This window comes from Odontesthes bonariensis, chromosome 6, assembly GCF_027942865.1.
Source record: "Odontesthes bonariensis isolate fOdoBon6 chromosome 6, fOdoBon6.hap1, whole genome shotgun sequence".
Classification (NCBI taxonomy): Eukaryota; Metazoa; Chordata; class Actinopteri; order Atheriniformes; family Atherinopsidae; genus Odontesthes; species Odontesthes bonariensis.
The window spans coordinates 11,672,360-11,699,603 of NC_134511.1; the positions used below are offsets into that span (position 1 = coordinate 11,672,360).

General features: G+C 40.0%; 1 protein-coding gene across 4 annotated transcripts in view; it reads left to right on the forward strand.

Moving 5' to 3' along the window:
- The window catches only part of taok3a (TAO kinase 3a), a 58,394-nt gene that overhangs the window by 15,768 nt on the left and 15,382 nt on the right, over positions 1 to 27,244 (forward strand). For all 4 annotated transcript variants that reach the window (XM_075467397.1, XM_075467398.1, XM_075467399.1 and 1 more), the window contains exons 2-11: positions 7,276 to 7,405; positions 15,053 to 15,286; positions 18,087 to 18,158; positions 18,873 to 18,974; positions 19,317 to 19,362; positions 20,162 to 20,258; positions 20,661 to 20,774; positions 21,687 to 21,778; positions 21,968 to 22,061; positions 23,558 to 23,639. In XM_075467397.1, the coding sequence (XP_075323512.1) occupies positions 15,155 to 15,286; positions 18,087 to 18,158; positions 18,873 to 18,974; positions 19,317 to 19,362; positions 20,162 to 20,258; positions 20,661 to 20,774; positions 21,687 to 21,778; positions 21,968 to 22,061; positions 23,558 to 23,639 (831 nt within the window). In that variant the 5' untranslated portion in view covers positions 7,276 to 7,405; positions 15,053 to 15,154. The remainder of the gene's footprint in view (positions 1 to 7,275; positions 7,406 to 15,052; positions 15,287 to 18,086; positions 18,159 to 18,872; positions 18,975 to 19,316; positions 19,363 to 20,161; positions 20,259 to 20,660; positions 20,775 to 21,686; positions 21,779 to 21,967; positions 22,062 to 23,557; positions 23,640 to 27,244) is intronic.

Below are 27,244 nucleotides of genomic sequence, written 5' to 3' on the forward strand. Positions count from 1 at the left end.
CGTGCTCAGTAGTTCAATGTTTATGTTTTAAACAAAGCCTTCGATCTGAATGACTCATCAGATGTCACTAAAGCTAAGATTCTCTTCTGGAGGACAGACATTTCAATTGCATTTCTCACAAACAGTGACTATTATAGCTTATCTTGGTGATGGGCTTTAGAGATGCAAAATGAGTAGTGATAATTTCAGCTTTATTCATGTTCGGTTGTACTTTTTCAGTCTGAAACGAATGGAACTACATGCATCAAGTAGACATATAAAGCTAATTCGAGCTAAAGCACTGGTGGGGTCCACCGGTGATGGGACATCATCATTACTCTTTACCTTTAGAATATCAGCTGCACTTTTTCTACAGAGGAGTTTAAAGTTTGAAGGACTCTTCTCATGGAAAAAGACTAATTCATTTATCTGTGTTTTACAAGTTATTTGCTCTCTCCTTACGTATTCCTCTCTGTCTCTCTGTTTGTCAGTCTTTTTCTTTTCCATTCTTTGTTTATTTCACTCACTTTAAGCTTAAAAGATGCATAAGCAGACGGCACACCGTACATATTCTGACTGTAGTAACACAGAGCTAGAAGCCAAATGATAGTTTTTGCCCATATTAAAGGCCAGATGTAGGTTAGTGTGAGCCCAGGGGGTGATTTCATGTTGGATTCTCCCAGGGGACAATGACTAAAGCAATGTTGTTAGGGTGAACAGAGTCTCTGCAAATCTCTTCAGATTAATTGAATGGTTTTTGGACGTAATTTGCATAAAATCTAACATGTGCACATTAGTGTTTGTTCGGTGAGTCAGCTTAGAGGAGGTGGCGCTGGTGGAGTTGTGCTTTTAATATAATGAATTGGTACTGTTCTTGGGCAACAAGGGTTTTAAAAAAAGGGAAAAAAAAAAGTTTGACCAAAATGATTGGTATTTCCCTTACAACTATAAGAGGAAGTTAACGGACACACCAGGAAGTGCGAGTAAAGTTGGCCAATTAAGATATTACTGAACTGTTTTTGTAAGATTCAATGCAATAAGAAAAGCCTTATGTTTCTAAAAATGTTTAGAAATTGTATTAGAATATTTAAAGAATGTTTATTACAAAGAAAACGTAAAGTAAATCTTGTTCTAACTTTAGAGACTTTGAACTTTTAAACAGGAAACGGGACAATTAGAGGTGTTGTTATTGACGGATCAGTAAGTAAACTGCCCCCGCTACCCCCCGGTAAACATTTTCTTAAGTGAGCAGGCTTTTCAGTAGAATACTCTCCTGTCCCTAACTCTGTACATCTGTGTGTCTAACCTGTTGATCCTTCTCTCGATAAGCAACCCCCTCTTCATCCCTTACTTTATCTGATGTGCAAAATTGTCTGAGGGACTACTGAATGATTGAACAGCCCAGTGACGGTGTTCTGTGACACTGCACTCATTGTGTTTGCTTGCTTCGTTCAGCTTGTGTGTTAGAAGTGGGAGGTGTTTGCAAAAGACCACGTGGAGACGGACCTTGTGTGTGTGTGTGTGTGTGTGTGTGTGTGTGAGGGGGGAAACTGAGTTTGGAGAAAGTAAGACTGTAGACAACGCGTACTATTGACCAGGTTGAAAAAAAAAAAAAAAGCTCAGCTGAAAAGGCGCTAACATTGATCGCTGCCAGAGAGGATGAATGGCTTTGATAGAGAAAACACCAGGCTTAGCTCCAGAGGGACAAACACACACAACAACTGCTCTGGATTCACGGGATTTCCCTGAAAAAGCTTTCACACTGAGTGAGCACGACGTGTGCAACAAATACTGCGTGCTTGTGTGCTCACAGACCCGTACAGATATGTGCAATATGCAAAGCATAATGACACTGGGTCGCTGCAGTGCTTGACTTAATACAGATGAAAGAGATTTCAGTCTAAACGTCATATATGAGGAACTTTAAGGGATGCAAAAGGATTTTTACAAGTCCTATGATTAGAGAAGACCGTAGCTTGTTTGTTTGAAAGGTAGTTGAAGACAACTGAAAATAGTTACAGCACGTAGTTCAGTGGTTAAACATCTGAATTTTAGATGTGGGAAAGAACTTTTTCCAAGCGATCGTTGTAGATCGGTAGACTTATTTTGGATTTTCTGCCAGAGTTATCTTTCTCTGTAACATCCCTGGTGGTCCGCAAAGCATTAAAACGGATAAATGTGCAAACAATCTGGAGGAAAGGCTTTTTATTTTAAGCAGAACAGTGTTCTAACCATTCTATTATGCTTTGGGGAAGTATCAGGAGATAATCCATACCAAATTCATAAATGATCACCTGTTTAGTAAATGATCATAAATGATTCTCAATTAGTTTCGCAGTTACTTTTTCTTTTGTTAGTTTTTCCCCCGTAAAGCATTAAATGTGCATGCGTTTTGGTTTGGTAACTCGCTAACACATTTTTTATTTTTGCGTTGAATGTTCATGTAGTGCCACTGGGATGGTCCACCGCAAACCAGGGATTAATAGTAAAGAGAGATAATCCTTCCCTCACCACTCCAGCCCAACACCAAGCCAAAAGGCTGACTTACTGCTGCACAGCTACCACTTTACAGATATCCTATATTTGGACTTGTTAGAGGGCAAAAAGTCCTGTGAAAATCCTTCTCAAGTGTTAAGGCTACCGCATGCTGAAATTGTTTCTTATTACATAACACCCTGTAAATCCATATCATTGCAAATGGCTTTTCTACATCAATATGGAGATTAAGATTGATATTGACCTAAAGCTTTAAGGGAAAATGGAGCCCTCTGCTAAGTCACAAGGGTAAACTATATAACTTGGCACTATTTAGAGCTAATCTACTTGAATGGCTGTAGTGGGAGGGTTGTTACACCACACACTTTAAACATAGCTCATACAATTAGGTCGAGTTGTGATTATTAGTAGTTGTTTCATGTACTTTAAATGTAAACTTGTCATGACAATTATCAGCAGTTCAAAAACCTTAATATTAGAAATTGCCCCTGCACTCATTTGAGCAATATATGGGTTAAAAAAACAGGTTTACTTCTCCATGGCAGTCATGCCTGTGTAAATAAGCATGCCCAGAAAAAAGCTGCATACCCTACAGCTAGGTGCCACACTGAAAAAACGATAATCAGTTTCTGTGCCAAACCAATGAGAGTAATTGTCTCAGATTGGCTACCCCATGAGAATTTTCTGGCTCCACCACTGGTTTGTCCATTTCTACGATTTACTAGATAACAGCATCCTAGTTTTGCATATGTCTTAAGCAAAAGTAACTTATTCAAAAACAATATAAGTTCAAAGGTGATGTTTGCATTCATATTTTCACTTTTTACTCTTGAAAAATTGTAAATATTTCTGATAAAGAAACTCTTCTTACATCAGTACTTCATCCCCAGCGCTGGAGTAAGATGCCTGTATTGGTTGATGAAAGTAATTTTTTTCATTTAGATTTCCAGAGTTAACATTTAGTTGAATTGTAGTTTTTGAAATTGGATTTTGTTTTGTTTCTTAAAGGCAACAAGTGAATATCAAGTGAAATCCCGTTTAGTTAAATTCCACATTAAGAGCTGGCTCAGTTTTTTTTTTTTTTTTGTAATTTTTTGTAATTTAAATGAATTGTCCCTAGATCTGCCAACACCCACATTTATGATGGCATTAGCCTTAAAACTAATCTGAGAAGTTAACACTTCCTGGTTTGTGTGTGTGTGTGTGTGTGTGTTTTGTGTGTTTGTGTGTGTGTGTGTGTGTGCGTGTGTGTTTTATGTGCTTACTTGTGTCAGTAGTGTCACTAAAGCCTGTGAGATGAGAGCTGCCCTGAAGTCTCCAAATCCTGCTTTACAGCGTAAAGTGTGTATTCTTCCCTGTGTGAAAATGAGTCACTGCTATAAAAATCCACACCATGTCTCACTGGTAGGATGATCAAAACATAATGTTTGGTTTCATTTTATCTCACTGGATTTATTTTTTATTTTTCCAGGCCAGGGAGAATTAGCATATTGTGGAAATACTGTTTAGCCTCAATATATCACAACGGGACACATTTGTAATTACACCTGCCTCCACCATGACTCAACAAAACACTAAACACCCTGAGTCATTATCGGCCACACAGGGAATCAATGGGATTTGAATTGGGAACGTTGAGTCTCTGATTTAAAATCGGGCACGTCGGCGATCAAAGTCGACATGAAGAATTTCAACCAGCCGTTTACAGTATTTGTTTGCTGTGTTTTAGATATAATCCACACTTACAAAAAGCTGCTAACATTTGAAACGAGTCAGTTTCTGTCACTGGTGATGGTCAGTGAGCATTGCTTCTCAAATGGAGTCAAAATATCAAAAACATTTTGGTCCCACTGAAGAATTATCCTGGTTTTCACCGTTTCATTGTGGACGGGCTGCTGCTGCTGCTGCTGCTGGTGCTGCTGCTGCTGCTGCTGGTGTTGCTGCTGCTGCTGCTGCTGCTGCTGCTGCTGCTGCTGGTGCTGCTGGTGCTGCTGCTGCTGCTGCTGGTGTTGCTGCTGGTGCTGCTGCTGCTGGTGCTGCTGCTGCTGCTGGTGTTGCTGCTGCTGCTGCTGGTGTTGCTGCTGGTGCTGCTGCTGGTGCTGCTGCTGGTGCTGCTGCTGGTGCTGCTGGTGCTGGTGTTGCTGCTGCTGCTGCTGGTGTTGCTGCTGGTGCTGCTGCTGGTGCTGCTGCTGGCGTTGCTGCTGCTGCTGCTGCTGCTGGTGCTGCTGCAGCCACTTTCAGGACAGTTGTTGAAATTGATTAAACAATGAATTTATTCATCTGATTTTACGTTCAACTTGATAGGCTACATTTCTTTGGCCGATCTGTCTTAAAGTCGCTTTGTTTTTAGCTTTGCTCAAGAACTATAAGCAGGGCTGTCGCAACCATTTTCTTTGCCAAGTTGGGACTCGAAAACAAAGGCTTTCTGATTCATATCTCAGTGTATGTCATAGAACAGGAGGAGTGCGAAGTTATGGGCATGTGTCAGGATTTTTACAAGTCCTCAATATTGCATACCAGTACAGTACGTCAGTAGTATGTTACTTGACATTGACCTACATTGTTTAATAGAACTACAATTTCTCAAAAATGACCAACATTTCTACTAACAGATGTGAGTAAAGCACATTGAGCACTATTCAGTTAAGGGTTTTATTAACAGGAAGTTTTTTTTGTTTTTTTGTTTTTTTTCTTTTTGTATTAACTACATTTCCCTATATCTCCTATAATTTAATATGCACTGATCCTATTTTTGTAAAAAAAATAAATAAATAAATAGCTCAGCCGTTCCCTGCCTCATACTTCTTTTTCTATCATCTCCTTTCAAGTCTTTACTGTTTTCTCTCACTTTTTGGTTGTGCTTAACAGATTTTGCCTCGTCATGCCTCATCTGGCCTCCTGGCCTACTCTTTTTTTCTTTTTTTTTTTTTTTCTTTTTTTTTTCCCCATCACCCCAACTCGCATACACTCAAACAATGACTTCACAATCTCAGCAACCCTTTGTTTCTGTGGCTGTTCATGACATGCCTCTTAACCTCTTAAAAAAATAAAAAAAACTGCCGCCCCAGCTGTGCTGGAAGTCATTATGCGAAACTTCTGTTTCTGTTTTTTCCTCTTAACTTTGCTGTTTTAATAGTTGCAGACAGGGCTGTCTTACTTCTCCACGTCTCTGAAATGAAGCTCTTCTAACTGATGGGCCATAATTCAAATACAACTAATTATTCAACATTTGCTAGATTTGTTTGGCTCTAATTGAAGCCATTGGATGAGAACATGTGTCAGTATATAGGCTGTACGTTCAGGGTGATCTTTCAAGAATAATATCAAATTTAATTTTAGGACATTCTAAAGATGGACTTGAATAAAAAAACACAAACCCACTCCAACTGCTACATTTTTTCCAAATCTTTGCATCACTGGCTGATCATAAATGCTAAGCAGGGTGGAGTGAGCGAGGAGGAGGAGGGTAACCACAACTTTCCCAGAGGCTCATGCAAGCGTCAGTTTGTGTTATAAATCATTCAGAGACACTCAGAAGGGGCACAATACATTTTTATCCCTGTTCTCTCATCCCTCCATCCTCTTTCCCTGTTTTATTATTGAGTGTGGTTTTCTTTGAGCACCCGATCTGCTACCCGGCACCATCACGAGGAGGGAGGGAGAGGTTGGTGGGTTTAACCGAGAGGGCAAAAGATGGGGGGGGGGAGGAGAAGTGACTTGTTGAGAGAAGAGGCCTGGCCAAAGACCAGGTTTAGGTCAGACTGTGTTCACAGGTTTATACTGTGGATGCAGTTACTGACAGCACTCTTATGTCAGAACAGCTCTCAGATTTGACGTCGGTGTGAAGATACTGAGTGTGATGAAGGGAAAGTACTGTTCATGCCTGCTTTTGTGTGTGTGCATGTTGAAAGTTGTGTTTGTCCAGACTGTTGTGTCCTTGAACTCGTGGATTTGAAAGATCTGAAAGACTGTTTGGCTGCATACTGCCAAGACATTTAGTTGGAGCTATCTGGTACAGCACATCTGGGTCTTTATGGCCCTTGATAAAAAAAAAAATAAATAAATAAAAAAAAAACAACAAACCAGCAGCATCACATTTCCTCTGAACTTTCTTGTTGTCTTATGGAGGTTGGTTTTTCTCTCCTGAGGCTGATGAAATAAGGGATCATCACAGTGGATCCTGGAGTTGCTGAGAGGATAATAACTGACAATTATTAAAGAGATTTTCATTGCCTGTTGAGTCATTCCACCATCTGCTCTTTTGAAGAAATTTGAAAGCTTTCCCTCTGTTTGCTCACCTTCTTCACTCTCCTCCCTCGCTTTATGAGCCGAGCAACAGCCCTCTGTGCTGGAGAACATTGTATAAAATGTATAATATGCAGTCCAGATGCTTTTCAGGCTGTAGAGTCTTGTGTTTTGGAAATGTCTCGGTAAGAAGGAATGGAAAACATGTTTTTTTTTTTTTTTCCTCATGTGGGTAATTACAGGATTGCTAATCAGTCGCTAACTCAAGTAGACGATCATCAGTGCCACTGGGCTCAGGAGTCTTTAAGTTTTAGTTTACTTTTTTTTGGATCAAATCATAGATTAATTGACAAAGATGATTGCATTAAGTGCTTCAGCGTGATCAAAAATGTTAATTTGACCGTCTAATCATTGAAAGATGCTTGTAATTTCACCTTTTAGTCACACTATCACATGACAGTGCCGCCGCTTCATGTGTTTAACTTGCATGCACTTGATGAATCGTAACCCAGCGTTCTAAACCTTTCTTTGGTTTCCTCTACTCTCTCACTGCAGGTACAGCATTATTCCAGTCGTGATGGAGGCTGGCAAATTGGTCATTCTGAACCTACAATAAGGAGAGAGAAAAGGAGACGGAGAGCAGGACCGAGGCCAGCACGACACCCTCTTTGAACATTTCTAACAGGTCATTTACACACGTTGTCTGAACTCAGAGCAGAAAACATCCCAGAATTTTATATATATATATATATATATATATATATATATATGTATGTACGTGTATATATATGTATATATATATGTGTATATATATATATGTATATATGTGTGAGTGTGTTTGTACAGAAATATTCCTCAAGCTACAGTTAGATAAGAAGCACAGGCACCAACCACCTGTAAGTTGGGTTATTTTGCCTTGAACTGAAAGGTCACTGCCCTCCTGGCTCTGATGTACAAACAGCTAACCAGCCTTGTGTCATATTGAATTTGCAGAACACTTGCAACAAGGCAAAGATTCTCCAGTTCATCTGTCCTACACCATTTCTTTCTCGAGCTACCAATGTTGTGCCAAAATATAGCACGACATATCACTCTTAGTTTCTAGACAGGAGTTGGTGAATTTTGATCTGACTTTAAAGTGCTGCTTTATGCTAGATGTTTCTTGTGTTTACAGAACACTTGGCTATGCTCTGTTTTGTTGTGAAATATCTTTCTTCCATTCCAGATAAATAGTTGTTGTGCTTGAGCACCTCTAAGCTGCACTGATTGAAGAAAGCCTGAGGTTTGTTTGTGGTTTGAAATCTTTTGTGAATTGGGCAATAACGTAAATCTGGCAGCAACTTGTCATCATTTAACAGAGAGCCCACAGCAAACGTTTGATGTGATTGAAAGCCTGGCTTGTGTGAAAGTGTACATTCTGTGCCGGGGGCAACTCATCCTGCTGAGTCACACCCTGATTGGGGAAAAGAGCTTGTAGCGATTGGGTGTGGTAAAGGGAAACAATTTGGGTTACAGAAAGACTCTCCAGGCAAGATGAGGTTTAATTTCAAATGTATGAGCCTGAGAGGTTCAGACTGGGAAATAATAGAATCACTGGCAAGTCTTACCAGAGATGTAACTTTCTGAACTTTGAATGAGGTGATGAGCTAAAAATCTTAGCAGCCCACAATACCCAGAGCATGATGCAATGTCTGATGTCTTTGTTCTCGCTATAGAAGAACTGTGAATCATATGGCCTGAAGTGAAAACTGCAGAGGATTAAATGAACATATTTGATATATTATTATAATAATTAAAAGACAAAAGAAGTGACAGGACTTGTACATCCTGCACTTTTTTACTTTCAGATTTGGATTTAATTCTGAAACTAAATTAAATTTGACTCATTAAAAGCAGCAAATCAAAGAAATATCTGTGGTGCCAGGTGGACAATTGACATTGAAATGAAACTATTGAACACGTGTAGATTACACTAGAAAAATGACAAATTATCGTGTTTGTCAGACCACAATCAGACTTTGAAGATGCATATAATCATGATAGGAAATCTAAGCTAGCATACACGCCGATATAATGTGATTGGGTCTGATTGGCCGAGTTTATGTCAAATACACGGAAGAGGAAACAAGAATTAATAAAGAATCATCACAAAGGATAATGTAAATCTGATTATTTTAAATAGTAAGAGGTCAGTGTATATCAATATAGCTAACGCTCACGGCTAAACATGTTAGAAATTCTGACCGAAGAGCAGCCCATTAACACGATGTGTCAACTCCCAGTTGCTTTGCTTCACTGAAATCCTTTATAACTCTAACATGTGATAAAATCACTGTTCAATTGACTTAAAAACAACGTATGTATAGAACTGGGGGAACAAAAATTCTCTGATGTTTCACAGCAGTTGGGCTAAATGTTTGAACTCAATGCCACTCTTATGATGTCACTTGTACTTTTATACAAAGGCCATAAATAAATTAGAATCCCTCCAAATATCCCTGTCCTATTCAACAAGGATGTTGTTTGATTAAAAATCACCTGACAAATGCTGAGGGAAGAGTTGGAAGCAGGAGGAACAGCTTCACGGGGCACACATGGCATTAAATTTTATTTGTATGAATGCTATTGTCTAATTTCATACCTCACTTGGAAAAAAAAATCCCCGTACTAATCAAAACGTTGCTATATTTCAGCTATATTTGTCTGTGTGGTGAACTCCCTCACAAACAGCCGACAGTAACTCACTTCCCTCCCTCACATGCATACTGAGACCAGGTCCGTGGCCCCTTTAAATGACCAAGTATAACTCTTAATTGCCTCTGTGCACGTGAACCTATGTGCAGATATACGGATCCTTATTCTTAGCGATTAGGAGCAAGCAAGGCAGAATCAGGATTGAAAAGAAAAACTACATCATACTTGTCTCTTTTAAAGTCGCCTTTTAATCGGCATACAACCTGGCGCTGTGCATTTAAATAAGATTTTATATTATTCATACAGTTAAAAGGTTGGCCCATTTAATGTGACACAAGAACCCTGCACACACGCACACACGCAAGCCCGCGTCACGCACACACGCATGCAGTACTCTCTGAGGGCCTTGCCTTCTTGTGAGATGAGAGACTATCTGCTTACATTAGTTTTTCTACATGCATTTATTAAACAGGATTACTGAGCTACAGTTTTTTTGCAGTTTAGACTTTCTTGCTCTCTCACGTACATGTGTGCATTTTTACACACACACACACACACACACACACACACACACACCCTCAAAGCTCTAAGCCTGCTCTGTATAACGTCATGATAGGAGTTAAGGGATCTGGATTATTACATAATTCTCATTCTCTCCCTTTTTCACACCAACACACACTGCCCTCACACTCTGTTTCAGTGCAGTTTGGTGGATTTACTTCTTCTTTTGTTTTGTTTTTTTCTCAGTTTCTGATTAGAGCTGGTGATTTGAATCCCAGTAAGAATTCCCACAGTCTGTCTAATTCCTGTTCCTATCAAAAGCTGGGAGGGGAACCAGTAAGCTGATAAACCCCCTGACTATATATACACACACACACACACACACACACAATCTGATGCACACATGCTGACCTACACGTGCAATATAGACACTTGTATGCTTTTTATCTCTCTTTTCTGGTGGATTGGGACAAATATATTCCTGTCTACACTGTATACTCATACACATGAATATTAATGCTCATACTTTCACATGCATTAATACTGTATATGCGCACACATTCATTTTCTCCCTTATCAAAGACTTTGCTTTTAAAGCAATGAACGATTAAAGGGGAAAGAGAAAACGAAAACACAATGTTTGATGGAACTAAAGGATCTTAAAGATCAGAAGGATCAGATGGCGTTCAATGGGACATTTTTATTGGATCCATATTATCCAGAAAGGCAAATGCACAACATATTATCAGATAGTTTCCTCTTTACTTTCTCATCTGTTTGGTCTTTTCAAACCAAAATGTCAGATTCAAAATTTGTCCATGAAACTCAGCCTTGGATGACCCGGATTGAGTTTTTGAATGTTTTGCAATGTTATTTTTTGCTGCCGCCTACTTACAAAGTAGAATAAGGAAAGATTCTGCACGTCTGTTCGAATCAGTGTCAAACAAAAATGCAACAAAGAACTGTTGTTGTTGTGCTATGTTTTCTCTTCTTGTGTATAAATGGCAGGGAGGAGACGATGTGAAGTTCAGTATAAATTCCCCATGACACGGACCTATATCCTTGAGCTCAGCGGAGTTGGTTTCATAGCAATACCTGGCGGGTCAATTAGTCATTGTAATACCAAAATGGGGCTCAATGATGCACAGAGCATATGATGTTTAAAGGACTGTCCCTTATTCATTCACATATACACTCCTGTACGCCTGTACTGTACAGACGGTGTCATGCAGTTGTGTGACATGTAGTAAAGAACTCAAACACACGCACCAAGCATTTAATCTGTTTAAGCCATTTGCCTAATCAGCTTTCTCAGAACAATACCATTCATAGATCCACAGTAACGACACACACACACACACACACACACACACACACACACACACACACACACTCGGACCACTGGCAGCTCTACCAAGCCCCCTGTGTTACAACCTGTTTTTGCCAAGTTGCATCACTTCACACATCTTATGAGAGTGGGGGGGGAAAGGATGATGAGGAGAGGAAACGCATGAGCGAGAGGTGTGCAGTCTCCAGTGATCACATGATTTGCGTGTTCCCGTTCTCCATTTCTGTCTTTTAACCATGTTCTGATTCTCGTTAGATCTATTTTCAAAGCTCGCTCGCACGGGGAAAAGCTGCCTCAGTCACATAGATTTCTCTCTTTGATTTCCTTACTTTGTCTTTCCAAAAACGTATGTTTTTCTATATTTGGTAACCTTTTCCTTATCATCTTAATTTCTGGTAAGGCAGTCATACTACAGCCTGAGTGCATTTTTTTTTTGTGCATTTGGGATGTTAGTGTGCATCTGATGGGGAAAGAGTTGAGATGGAGGGTAGTGAATCACTGTCTGGGAAGCTCAAGCAGGAAAGATGAGAGACAGGCGAGCTGATGCAACCAAAAGACACAGAGAAATACGGAGTAACGCACAGGTTCATATTGTATATTCATAGCTTGACAACAGATGTGCACACAATGAAGTAATTAATAGCCACACAAACATGCACAGATACACACATATGTAAGTACAAACATTGTAAACACATAGGACAATTTGGGGTGTTCTCTTACTCCCCGGTTTTGGAGAATAAACCCAGTAGAAGGCTCTACAGGCTCCTGGTTGTATTCACATTATACACTGCTGTACTGTACACAGGTCATTCATCATTCATCACCCCCCCCCCCCCCCCCCCAATCGTAGGCATGCTCAGCCAGAGGTTTCCTGCTTCTCAGAAAAGCCACTGCTTATGTGATATTTTACTTGATGGAAAAAGGTCATTTGTTGAATGCAATCAAACCTAAATTTCCTAAAGTTTTTTTTTTTTTTTTTTTTTTTTTTTTTTTGGGGGGGGCAGGTTAATTTTTATTTCTTTATTTCTCTAGTATTAATAGCAACAGCACAACCAACTTTCCCAATGCTGAGTTGTCACAAGACTGTAGTGAAAAGTAGCAGGGTGTCATTGTGCCTCAGGACTCACAAAAAGCAGCATGTGTCTCATTCTGGAGCTTTTCTTGGCATGCATGCCACTCTGTTGTCCTATAACCAGCCCTTATATGAATTCAAAATGCTCAAAATTTCCCCATTTACATTTATAGAGTAAAAAAATGACAAACGTCAGTCAATATATTGTAAGCCTTTAATATTTGCACTGCAGAAATTCTTGAAAGGGCCTGAGCTTTTGTGTAGAGGAATGGGTGGTGTTTACCCTCGACGGTACCAACAGCTCTTTCTCTTTTGCTCAAAAACATCACTTGAAGGCTGCAATCAGTTTGATTTTTACCAAACATAGTTTATTTTCTAGACACTTTTTGCAAATATAAACATAAAAGTTACAACCTTGAGGCTGCCATCTTTGTGCATTTGGTTCTATTGAACAGAGGACAGAACTTTGCCTTTAACAGTGATATTTTTGGATTGGGTGTGATGCCTTGGATCCCTTTTTAAGAGCAGGGGATTTGGATGATGGTGATGCTTACTGTCTTGGCCCGCGTGTCTTGCTGCCTCTGTGTTAACTTTCTCTGTGTGGTGCTGGCTTTTGGAGCCAGATTTACTTGCTACATCTGGCTGATGTGCACAGAGATTTCATGGTAGGGGAAAAAAAGAAAGAGAGAGATCCGAGAGATGGCGTGTGAATGTGTGTTTTCCATGTGCAATGAAGCTAACTGGAGCAGGGTGTCCAGGGTGCGTACGCGCTTGACGGCCTGGCTACAGCCTTGTGATACATAACATTTAGCATGAGTGTATACGTCTGCACGCACATGCACAACTGTTACACAGTGAGCATGTGTGGAAGTGATGCATTCGTGACTCAGCTTCAGCTGTCTTGTGCATGTGTGTGGATGTGAACTTAAGTGTGATTTAGACTTGGATGAGCATTATGAGTACACTGTTAGTTTGTCATCATGAGTTTCTCTCTCTCCCCCCCCCGTCTTATCATGTCCCAACTGCCAATGAGACACAAAAAAGCAATCATTTAAAAAAAAAAGTCTTCAACACACAATACAGACACACACGTTTCTTTATAGTATGGTGTAAAAGTCTTGAGGAACCCCTCATTTCTTCATATATTACCAGGAAACGGGAAATGGATGCAGCGATTTAGCAAACATATATAAACATACAACAGAGCTCTTCTTTGGATGTGGGCTGCCTTTTGTTCCGTTCTCTGCCAACATGATCCCACACTGCTTCAATAATGTTGAGGTCCGGGCTCTGGGGAGGATTCATCCCTCCATCAGACCCGTTGCCACTGATTTTCAGTCCACATCTCGTGTCATTTGCCATAACTCAGCCTTTTCTCCCTGTTTCCCTTCCTTAAGAACGGCTTCTTGACAGCCACCCTTCCATGGAGACCATTTCTGATGAGGCTTCAGTGACCAGTAAATGGATCAGCTGAAGGTCCAGATGCATTTCTCAGGACTTAGCTGAATTTTGTTTAATTTCTTAAGGACATCACTTTCAGATACTGTTCATCTGCTACAGAGTTTTTTAGGCCTGACACTTCTTCTTTTGTCCACTTGTCTCCTCAGTCTCTTCAAATTGTAGACACACTGCACACCATGCTGTGAAATGTCAAGTTTTTAGCAAATAGCTCTTTGGGAATCAATCTTATTGGTACAGAAATATTATTTCATGTCTGTAGAACTGTGTTGTCTTTGGCTTTCTTTGTAGATAAACCTAAAGAAACGGGAGGAAATGATGCGTCTTTCTGAATGGCTGTTGGCAACGAAGTGCTTAATGCTGCAGTCGGCAAGTTTTCAAAATTGCGAGTCTAAAGTCGGAAAATTCGAACTAACACAACTTTCAGGTCCCTCCCCCAACCTCTAACAAGCTCCGAATCGCCCCCCAAACCCCTCCCCCTCTGTGGACGAGGTTGTGCACGTGAGTTCACACCAGTGTGAGCGCACACAAGCTGGGGCAGACTCACGCTCAGCAGCGTGTGCACAAGCTGTGATTGACAGGTAGGATTCCTCCACCCTAACTTGATGGTTAAAAACAGCCGGGAGCGCTCGGTTTTTGTAAGCATGATTACAGGCTTCAGAGGGAGCTACAGATTTCGTTATTTTTCCTAAACAGCCTATTTAATATTCTACTTCCAGAATCCCATGACAGTTCAAGCTAATATGACTAAAAAAAAGTTGCCTACTGCCGCTTTAAAGATTCACTTTAAAATAGCTTTTTTTCTAAGTTGTCTGTTATTTGTAAACACAACACTGATTCATCACATGAATTAGGTGCCTTTTATAAGCTTGAACGATCTATAAGCGATTGTTAAGTGACTTATAAATCACTTCCTAAACAAAATAGGTGGAAAACTGGACGATGTCCAAGGAAACACTTCAAAATGCATTCAGAAATCTGAGAGAACTATTGCTCAAGACTGCTTTTAAAGGATACAAGAAAGTCTGGAAGAACAAAGGAATGAGGGGTGGTTGAAGACTTTTACACAGTACTGTATACATATGGATACTTCAAACTGTAAAACTGCCTTGGATCAAACAATTATGTGTGTGAGTCATTGTAATTGAAGTCGATCCTATTTATGGAGACTAAACCAGTCTTGAATATGCAAGTGTGATGTAATAAACATATGGTCAGTTAATAATCTCTCATCCTGACTTGATTCTTTGTCTCAGGTCTAGCTGGCCAATGCCGGGGCCGTTGTGGACATCTGGTGGTGGTAGTGGTAGCGTGTATGCGAGTGTGGTCCCCGACGCCTAGCCCATGTCCAGCCCATAATGCCGTCGTCCACACGGAAAGGAGTACCGAAGGACCCCGAGCTGGCCGACCTCTTCTTCAAAGATGATCCAGAAGACGTCTTCTGTGACCTGCACGAAATCGGACATGGCAGCTTTGGGGCCGTCTATTTTGTAAGTGCCATTTCACAGTTTTGTGTACTTTTGCGTGACACAGAGGGTTCTCGTGTTATTGGAGCTGACCTTCAACAATCATATCAAATCAGTCACCAAATCAGCCTTTTATCAACTTAAGAACATATCCAGAATTAAGGGTTTCATGTCCCAAACAGATCAGGAGAAGCTGATTCATGCTTTCATCTCCAGCAGACTTGACTACTGTAACGGTCTTCTGACTGGACTCCACCCAAAAGAGTCTCAAACAGCTGCAGCTCATTCAGAACACTGCAGCCCGAGTTTTAACCAGAACAAAGAGATCACATCACATCATCCCAGTTCTCAGGTCTTTACATCGGCTCCCGGTCAGATACAGAATAGATTTTAAAGTTCTGCTACTCGTCTACAAATCACGGAATGGTGTAGGTCCAGGATACATGAATGACATGCTGGCAGAGTATAAACCCAGTAGAGCTCTGAGATCTGCTGACTCAGGTCAGATAGTGGAGCCCAGAGTTCAAACTAGACACGGTGAAGCAGCTTTTAGCTGTTATGCTGCACACAACTGGAACAAACTACCAGCAGAACTGAAATCAGCCACAACTGTAAGCACTTTTAAATCCAGGTTAAAAACATTTCTCTTTCGGTGTGCTTATGGCTGAGTTTATATTTTTCCTTTTCCCCTCTTCTTTGGTTGCTTTTAACTGTGTTTTAATTTTTATTCTATTTTTTTTTATTCTCTTTAAATTGCTCGTTTTTATGCTGTTCTTTTAAATGCCTTCTCTTTATGTAAAGCACATTGATTTGCCTGTGGTATGAAAAGCGTTATATAAATAAAGATGCCTTGCCTTGCCTTATTGATTAGGTTTTAAACTCGGGTTCAAACTATACTGGAATGTGACTTTTTGTAAATTTACTCTGAAGCCTTTTCTGTTTAGATGAAATCTCTATGTTGTCTTTTATAAAATGTAAAATATAAAATTCCATGAGAATGCAGCAATAATGCAGTTGGTGGAAATGATGGGCTCTTCATTTAGCTCGAGTACATCAAGTGCTGGATCATATCTAGCACTTTGTGCCGTGTCCTACATGAAATTTATTAATATAGCAAATATAGCTTCAATTTATTAGCGAGTTTCCTTACATAGTCCTTTATCGAGTCATGCACTTCGCCACATGATGGCTCTTTAAGAGGCTCAATGGTGCCTTTGTAACCTCTCATATTAATCTCATTATCTGTAAGGAACGCTTCATTTCTCTGCTATTACTATATTTTTCCTTCACTCCCTGTTTCTGCCCTCTTGTTTCCTCTCCTCTACTCCAGATGTACGGCTGGGGGCAATTAGCTTCCTCCCTACCCCATAAAACAGCTGTTCTTTTGGTATAGATTTTCTTGACTGCCCTGGCTTCATTACCCCCTTCTATCCCATGTCAATCTCACACACAGTCTCTCTCTCTCACAAACACACACACACACACACATGCATGCACATAGCCGATGCATCGGTCACGAGTGGCCCCGGCGCCCATGTCTGTGTGGCTATCAGGCTCCAGCATTGGTCTAATCCTGCCCTGATGCCAGTGCTGTGCTCACTGACACACTTTTGCTGTCTGCATTACTGCTTGAGCGCTGCTAGCTGTTTGCTTGAGCAGCTTTCGTAAATGTGGTTCACACTAAAGCTTTTTCTTCTGGATAGATTTATACATTCTCTGCAAAGATTTTTTTTTTACTTTAGTAACTATATTGATATAAAGAACCCTAGAAATGATGTGAAATGAAAAAGCAAGATAAACTGAAGCATTGTTAACATGTTTAACGTTTGTAGTTTATGGGTATAAATATTAAGGATGAACCACATTTTAGAAGGGTTAGGGTTGCCTTTTAAAAAATGCAGACCTTTGCTAAGGGGCTTTAAACACAGCCCTATTATTGTGTATCTGGGATGGATTTGACTGTTCTAATTTCTGATTTGCTGTTCCTCTTAACCTGCAGTGACAATTAGCCTGGATGCATTTCAATATTTTAGTGTTACATGATCTCTGTTTTCTGCTGCTATCTCCAAACCATCTAGTTGTGGCCTGCTAAAGAGGAAAAGGCTAGTATGCATGCATGAACTGACAGGCAATCACAGAGATCAAATTAATCTAAAAAAAGAGTCGAGTGGGAATAAAACTGCTGCCTGCTGGTACTGTAATTCCATTTGAATGTCAACACGAAATTCCCATTTATATGTGGGATGAAGCCGAGATGAGGGGCTTATCCCGAGCTGCAGCGTTGCTGCCCCTGACGCCAAATGTTTCCAAGGTTAACACCACAGGTTTTACATGAGCATGTGGACTGACAGCTCACTCACACTTTATAATAGCTGCAGGAGAACAATGCAGCTCTTACCTGCAGGCTTCCCCAATTTTCGTAGGTTAGTTCTATTATGAGGTGGAATTTTGTTAAGATTCAAATGTGACAATCTGTTGAATAACCTTGTGGTTTCACTTTGTGTGTTCTTTGGGATTTTTTTTATATGCATCAGATTTATCTGGTCATGAAAGGCCACTTATTTTTAAATTTACTAAATATTTCCCGCTGTATCTTTTCTCTTGTAATGTTGTGCAGTACTGGGTCCAACGTTTCTTTTATTTCCTCTAGCTTTATGTGACTCCCTTTTTAATAGAAACGACTAGTTACGCTGTTCTTAAAGAATATAGATGGGTAGATAGACCGATAAAGAGCTCCTCTCATATGGTGTGGGAGGATTATTGTATGTGTTTTTGCTGTGGTTGACTCCAAATTAATATGACCTCTTCCTTTTGTCGCTTACAGGCACGGAACTCCTACTCCAATGAGGTGGTGGCCATCAAAAAGATGTCCTATAATGGAAAACAGACTACCGAAGTAAGAAAGAAATCACACACACACACACACACACGTGAGCGCACATGAGATGTTCCCCACAGTTTGGCAGCTGGGTTTCTCTAACCATATCATAAAAAAAGCTCAGGCTCTAGTGGGCATTTAGCAAGGCCACGGCCAAACGGAGTTTGTTTGCTCCATGTTAGGCTGTAGCTCAAAATGCTGAAGCAGCAGTACACCACTCTCACTGCTATCTCGCAGAAAGCTTGATGCAAACTTGTGAATTTGTGAGACGTCTCAAGGAAGAAAAATAATTATTCACCACCAGAAGCAACGCTTGGAACATCCCCAAGTCAAGGAAACTGTTTCTATATACAAACCTATTTTAGAAAGCACGTGATCACAGCTCACACTGCGGCTGAACTCTAGCCCTCTTCTCTGTGGTTTAGTAGACTCTTTTTATAAACCAGCGAGGGATGGTTTCGTGTGTAGGCTTTTTTCTTGATATTCTTAGACCTCTTCGATCTAGCTCAGACAGAGAGCTAGTCTTTGAGTCTTCCTTTACTTATGTTGGTGCAGTGCCATGAAACTGTCCTGTCCGTAAGTACACGTTAGTAAAAGATACGGCACAGCAATAATACCTGTGTGAGTGGTGACCACAGCGAAGACAGCTGCCCCATTGCTATCAAAGTCAAAATGGGGGTGATACTGGGATTGTAGTTTGTTAACCATCTGTGTGTGAATTTGTTTTGGCAGAAATGGCAGGACATCATTAAGGAAGTCAAGTTTTTGGGACAGCTGCGACACCCAAACACGATTGAGTACAAAGGATGCTACTTGAAAGACAACACTGCCTGGGTCAGTGAGTCCTTCCTCCATATTTTCTTGGGTTTCAACGCCTCTCTTTTTTAAGTCTGGCAACTTTGTTACGGTGTCTTTCCCTCCCTCCTCCTGTCTGATAGTTTTCTTCTTTGTTTTTATTTCTTATCGTGTGCCTCTCCTGTGTTTTCTCACTGTTTGCTACTCCATCTCTGCAGATGCTGTAATTAATGCTACCTCCATCGCTTTCTTTGGGCTCTTCTCAGTTTGAGACAGAAAACAGCTTCACCAGCATTCTCCAACTTGAATTTTTTGCACCTAGGATAGTTGCATCGCTCATCATCTGAGTCATTACTTATTTAGTTTTCATTCCTGTTTCAGCTGGTGATGGAGTACTGCCTGGGCTCTGCATCAGATTTACTAGAGGGTAAGTATATAAGCTGATGTTTGATATGTGCACAGATTAAAAGACAATTTTGTGTTTGTTAGTTTTTTTTGTCGGTCATTATCTATTTCAAAAACAAAACACAGTTCCAAGGTGAAACTTTGTGGAATTTATAGGTTTTTACCTTAAAAATAAAAAAAAAGAAGCTCTCAGGTTTTTTCCTGTTGTTGTTGCTCTGTTTTGTAAAGTGGACCATCATAAATGTTTTCTTTGAATCCCAGCTCAGGCTCTGTCCATGACAACCAAAGCAAGATAAGATAAGACAAGACAATAAATCCACTCACTTGTAGCCGTTTTTTAACTCCGTAATCTAGTGCATTTTCTAAAACCACTTCATGTTAAACCACAGATTGAAAAGAGTATCTCTTTCATTTACTTTGTAACCAACAACTTTTGTAAATGCCAGAGAACATCCAGTTTTCAAAGCTTGAATCTCCTAAACTGTTGACCCTCTAACCACTTCAGACCCGAAACCTATGTGTTATTTTAAGCACCTTTGTGTGTACTCATGGCTGACGTAGAGCACACCGTCACGACAGTTGGCTGTGGTCTGTTTTCAGGACTTTAACCTTTGTGAAATTTCTCACTCATCTCTGCTGTGACCTTTTACTTTGGCACATACTCTCACTGTACCAACAGTTCACAGGGACCCAACTGTTTACATGTTATCCATATCACAGACGCATACCTTTTTATATAGAGCTCTCCTTTTCGTTTATTATTGTCATTAATATTCAGGTCTTCGACGTAACTAATTTCCACTGCACTTGTTTTTCCCAAGTTCATAAGAAACCACTCCAAGAGATGGAAATTGCTGCCATTACCCACGGTGCCTTGTTAGGACTGGCTTACCTACATTCCCATAATATGATTCACAGGTGAGTTGAGTCTTGATTTGAATATTTCCCATCAGGAACAGGCAGTGCTCCATAAAAAGACATGATAAGATTAGTTAAGACACTTACACTCTTTATTGCAGAGAGTGGAAATCAAGCTATAAAAGACTCATGTCCGTAATCCCTCCTGAATATCACAGTTAGGACTTTACAACCCTTCTTCTCCATCACAGGCCAGAAAGATTTGATAATGGCGTCGACACCTTAATGCTTGTTACTTCTCAAGGTCATGGGGATTTTCATTGCAGATATTTTGAGAATTTATCATGTTGGTTAAAAAACGAACGTGACGTCCGTAAATGCGCACCAGTAGGGTTCGGTGTGTCAAAATGGAGAAGAACAATAATTTGTGGTCGCTCTTCTGTTGTCCCTCTTCCTTCACAGAGATGTGAAAGCTGGTAACATCTTGCTGACTGAGCTCGGTCAAGTCAAAATGGCCGACTTTGGCTCCGCTTCTATTGCCTCACCTGCCAACTCCTTTGTCGGAACACCCTACTGGTCAGTATGCAGAGCAAAAGACGCGATACAGATTACGGGGCAGGACTTCAGCTTCTAAGAAGATCAACGTGATCTTTGACAACGTAAATTGTTAAATATCCTGCGTGACTGTGAGCTTCCCGGACAGTGTTGTGGGGAACTTACTCTCTTTTTGTGAATTTTGACACTTTTTGACACAACCCAAAACATGGGAATCACGCACTTTTATCACACAGATTGTGATGGCAGTTTTACATGTGGATCTTATGTCTCATTAACAAAATATGCTGGTTTCAACCTAAAAGTTACAATAGTAAGTAATGAATTGTGTTCACTGTGAGAAAACACTGTGGGTCATCATTGGTGCAATCTGTGAAATGGCTTCATACCACGTTTCTTTCAAACATCTGCTGTTTGCAAGCAGTGGATCTCCTTCTTGCACATCTTGTGAGCCCTCTGTCTGAATGACAAAAAAAACAACACATCAACAGCTGGATGGGTTAACTGTGTTAGACATTCACTGTCTGCCAAAGGTTTCAGATTTATCGCCTAGGAAAGTCTAAAGCCATCGCGTCTCTCCTGTTTCTCAATATCAAATCATCAGCCCTACTTGACCCACCGAAATATTTACTTTCACACCCTTGCCAGCTTTGATGGTAAATGAATGCATCACTTAAACAGCTGGACCAGTAGTCAGACACACAAAAGTTGTCACATGCTGCGTTTATAGAAACACATTCCAAAAACTGAGCTGCTATCACAGCATACCAGAGTCTTAAAAAGCTCTGAGAAGCTTAGCAGATTATAACATTTTCATGGATTTTCCTCCATACTTAATAGAGTGTGTGTGTGTGTGTGTGTGTGTGTGTGTGTGTGTGTGTGTGTGTGTGTGTGTGTGTGGTTGTGTTTGCCCGTGTGTTTTTCTGTCCCCAGGATGGCCCCAGAAGTGATTTTAGCCATGGATGAGGGTCAGTACGAAGGGAAAGTTGACATCTGGTCCCTGGGGATCACCTGTATTGAACTGGGTGAGAAAGCAATGATTGGCCCATACATTCAGAAATTAAATCAATTTAAGCTGATTTGAAACATACAGCTTCCATCTTCTACGTACTCCTCAGTTCCTCTAGCTAAATAAAGGAGAAGCTGAATGGTCATATTTCAAACTTTGGTACTAAAATAACTCTGTGTATCTCTCTTCTCTTTTCTTATGCCAGCGGAACGTAAACCACCGTTGTTCAACATGAATGCCATGAGTGCCTTATACCACATAGCACAGAACGATTCTCCCACGCTGCAGTCAAATGAGTGGTGAGTTAAAGGCCCGTCCTTCTTTACCAAAGATTACAAATGTTTTTCTGAGGCTGTTTTTGTATGTTTTATTTTATTTCTTATTTTCTCCCTCCCTTCTACGTAACAGTTATATTTGACAATTTGCTAAACTAACAACACAAATGCTAAAAACTGAATTTAAAACTGGACTTTTGCTAAGTTATCTATGATGCATAGACAGGACACTGGTTCAGACCTTGAGTTAGGTGCCTTTTTGAGGTCTAATAGGTCTGTTTGAAAGAGCTTAACAAACAAACCGACAAAAAAACTAAAGGATTGGCTTGAAAATGGGTAAAATACCTTTAGAAAGCCTGAAGAACTGTTACTCACGACCACTTCAAAGCATTTTAAGAAAGTCTTGCACTTTGGAACGAGATATATAAAGGGGGTTTTACACTACTGTATGCACAGCAAAGTAGGTGATCTAAACTGGCAAAGAAAGATGGTAAAAGTTACAAGAAAGAATTTAGTGGGGCAATAAATATTCTGGCACGATGGTGAGTGACGGTGAGGTGCAGTTGTCATAAGTGAACTTTGAACTTTGAACTGTTTGTACATGAAATGTGCTATACAAATAAATTTGATTTGATTTGATAAGGGAAAAGGCACTCATCAATTATTAACCTCTTATCATGGCCTGAAAGTTAAGTATGTAAGATCCTAGGCATGCAATCGTGCAGATGTTAGTTCCTTACATTATGTTGCAGTAGCTGTATGGGGCTGCAGAGCTGAATGTTACTCTTTACCTGCTTCAGAGCGGCTGAAAATTAGTCCTCATTTACTTCCTCCGTTCAGAGAAAACACCTGTTGTAAAATTAGTTTGCTTTTAGCATAATGCTGAGGTGGGTGATTGTGTGGGACTGCACATGATTATGGTATTTTTGGAGGAGCTCCAGGAGCCCGAGGCATGAACAACATCACCAGATAAAACTAGTAGAGACATTGGCTCAATAGTGCTCAGTACACAAACACAAGACCACACTGTGTACACGTTGGCATGTCATACAAGTGCCCTCACAGACCTGGGTCAGCCGCAGAGAGAGGAGTGGTAGGTGTTAAGCTTTTGCACATACTTACCCCAAAAATTACTCTGAATGTGCATATTGATTTTATTCAAATCCTACAAAACATTGAAGGTTTCTTAATCTCAAAAATCAAAACCGATGGTATTTTATGGTTTAATGTACTTAGCCATAAGTAGAGTTCCACAGTACCACTGGCCTTAATTTCTGTTGCTCCACATATTTACATAAGCCGTATGTGGGTCTTGTTTTTTTCTGGTTTAAGTGAGTGATATAGTAAACACAGCACTACACAAGAGATTACTCCTCTGTAAGCACAAATCATTAATTTGACAGTAAGTACAGTAGCTGGGTTTTATTTACTCATTGCTATTTCAGCTTCTTGTTTTCTGATTTTTAAATGTTTCAGTGAGAAGAATTATTGACCCACATCCCATTATCCCCTCTGCCCAGGTCTGACATCTTCCGAAGCTTTGTCGACTACTGCCTACTGAAAATTCCTCAGGAAAGACCCTCGTCAGGGGAGCTGCTACGAGTGAGTGGGCTCCCTCTGTTATCCTTCCAGCTGTGACCTCACTTCCTGTGTCAGTCAGTCCCTGAGCCATAAGGATGAGTCACTCCCATACACCCACAGCTCCCAAATACGCAAGAATATACACAGTGTCTTCTTCAAGCACCCTGCTGAGAGTTGCTTATTATTTCGCCTTACTTCCTGTGCTGTACTTTGTAGCCATGCTCTCTCGTAACTCCACAAAACTTATGTGTGGTGCTTCCAAGTTGTACGCTATTTCTGTCCATTATATGTGCAGTTTTTCATTCTGTATATTTGGCACTTTAGTTTGCAGAAAAATTCTTAAGAATTGGAAGCTTTCAAGAATTTTATTTGTGTTATTTGGATAGATTCAGAAGTCTGTCTTGTATTTTGGAGGAATTGTATGCTTTAATATGGTGGTCAGATGGTGGAGAAGACAGGAAATGAGGGAGGGGAGGCACAAAAAAAAAAAAAAAAAGCTGGCTTGGACACCGTAAATTTCATGACTGGTGCCTTAAGCGTTTGGCTCCTTTTTCCTTTATTCGTGTGATAGTTGGCTCTCCAAAACCCCAAATAGATGGACAAAGCGTAAGCGATAAATGGACCATAAAGGATCTTAAAAGTGGAAGTTTTTAGTCACTATTTCTCAGGTCAAGTTCTTCAGTTCCAAGCTAAAACTACTGTGCGAGTTAGTCTGTATAAGAACAGTTTCATAGCTGCTGCTGATTGTCCCCTAGAAACTCAATGAACATATCCCTTGATAATCCATGAATGTCCAGTGAGTTTCCCTGTAGTTGCAGAGTTTATCTTTTTGTTTTTGTGACCTGCAGGTAATCCTATTGAGCTGCTAAGCGTTTTATGTTCTTGGTGATCACGCTCAACGGTGCAGATCTCGTCCAAGATTTTTGACACCTGTTTCAGGTGTGGGGATGAGTGAAAGGTGGGAGGTTAGGCAGAGGTCAAATGCGGAAATGTGAACTGTTGCCTGGACAGGATCGAGGTTATGTTTGGGATTCACTTATCCCAACACCCCTGACCCAAATCCTGGCTAGAAAAAGTAAAGAGGGATAAGTACCAAACAGACTTTGGATCAGTGTTGAAGGGCCCGTTTTATAGTGAAGAGCATGGGGGGTTGGGGTGTTAGTTTATGATTAATACCCTACTATCTCTTCTCAGACATGAAAACACTAACTCTTCATTTGACTGAACATGCACAGGCACATACCCCTCCAAGCTCTTTAAAAGAGAGAATCAGGTCACCAATCTGTGGGCCTTGAGCTATCTGATTTCTGGCTTAAGGTGAAATAGTTTCTCTCCTTGTATACCTCACTGAAAGTCATTAATTTAAAAAATCGTGACCGCTCAGTGACCCTATCTGAAAAGCATCTATAGTTTAAGCAGAAATACTCTCTTAAACAAAAATAATAAAAATAGCATTGTGTGTTGTTTGGCTTTTGGATGATTTTTAGATCCCATAAATCAATCAACTAACCTCAAATGTCTTCAATGCAAGAGGATGAATTAAAATAATAAAATTCATCATTATGTAAAACAGAAAAACAGAAAAAATCCATGCGGTTTTTTGGGACCAGTTAGTGTTTAATAGATCTACTATAAAAGTGACCCAAATAGGGAAAAATCTAATCCATCTTTGCAATTGTTGATAGATGATTTTCAGTTCATTAGTCGCTGAATGTAATATGAGAATATTACCTTTGTCATCAAGGTTAATATACAAGCAGCAGCTGCTTAGTTAAGCTTAACCAGGGACATATATGAAATAACAAATCCACTTTGAAACCACTTAATAATCTCCATGGATGAAATATGCAATATAGAGTTTCAAACCTTTTTGTCTTTTTATAAAGAAGCAGGAGGGTCAAAACATTGGTCTGTTTGCATAATTAAGCGCTGTAAATTTAATCAGAGCATCAGCTCTCTTTATTCACTATTCTTGAGCTTAGACGCTCCTGATTCTGGTGTATTCTGCTGAGGATGTGCAGAGAACCCTGTTTTTACTTTAGAGTTATTGGGTCTTTTGAAAGTTCTCCGTTTGCCTTGGAAAATGCTGTTTGATAAGATAAACTTCTCTGTACAGGTTGGAAGGTACACCAAAGAGTTAACATGTGTTGAGTTGCTAGAGATCTAAATCTCTATGGATGGATCATAATGGCAAGTGATTTCACAGTGTTCATATGGAGGAGGGACTTTAGGTGCTGTAGAAAAGCTGTTTTGTCCTCTCAACACCAACACTTTAGAGAGAGTGAATCTGAGAAATAAGTTTTCCCTGGTTGAAGGGAAATGGGTGGCCAACCACCCACATTCGGATGTAGGTCCATCAAAAAACGGGACAAATCACTCTCATCTCTATTTTCAGAGTGTGATGTCACTCCCATGTGTCCTGACTAACCCATTACACCAGCATCTGTCACATGGAGAGGAAGGTGTGCAGTGAGAGAGGGGTGCTAAAAATAAAACAAAAAAAACATACTTTTTAACACAGGCCGTATAGTCTATTCTGGTACCCTCAGGTTGCATACAATTCAGCCATTAAAGCACTTAATATTTTATGAATGAGAGTGACTCAGGGGAGGTGTGAATGTGTGTGTGTGGGGCGTAGTGGGTGGAAGCGTCGGTGAGAAAAATCAATTCTTTTGTTTGCTCTAGTTTATTCTTTTTCTTCATTTAATTCATGGTGTTGAAACAGTTTCTAAAAAAAAAAAAGGTTTTAAAAATGTGCGCTTACTGAAAATAAGTGGACACATCTCCTCTTTCTCAACCAATCCACCTGTTATGACCAAGTCATTACGTAAGGAAAAATAAATAATTACATAAACACAATGCCCTGACCCACCAAATTACACATCCATCAGATCACATTAGATTCAGTTTGGAAGTGGAAGTTTTACCAAGAATGGGGGGAAAAAAAAAATTGTGAATGAAATCATCATTCAGCAAAAGTGTTAATCTGATCGTTTGTATGTTGTTGCACAGATTAGGTAAACGGAATATGACTTAATTAAGGTTGAAACCCTTTTTTTACTTTCATTTCCAATGATTCTGGATTACAAAAGTTGTTAATTATTCATTCAGACAAACAAATGAACAAGGTAGAAAATAAAAAAGAACATTCTCAGACTAAAATATCTGTCGTCAGCTGATTATTCAGCAGCTTTTTTTACTTGATATGTTTGAATCACGATCGTCAATAACTCGGTGCCGAGACAAATTCATTTAAAAACCTAACTGGAATCAAAAGGATTCTGACTATTGATCATATTTTGTTAAAGGCAACCTTTCTCAGATCAGAGTAGTAGAGGATGTGAAGTGCTGAAACTCCCAGGATAGGTTAAGCAACCTACAGGCGCCCTCTAGTGATAGTTGTGGTGCTCACAGAAATGTAAAAACACTGAACAATGCTGCCCTAAACTCTGAATTACTTCTAAGATCTTCAAAGATGAGCACTTTTCCACTTAGAAACTTTAAGGTCATGCAGCTGTGTGTAGATAATCTCTATCATTTAAATCTGCAGCATTCCAACGCAACCAATCAAATTTATTGGGATATATGGTAGATTTAGGTTAAAACTCTTTAGGAAGCAAGAGAAA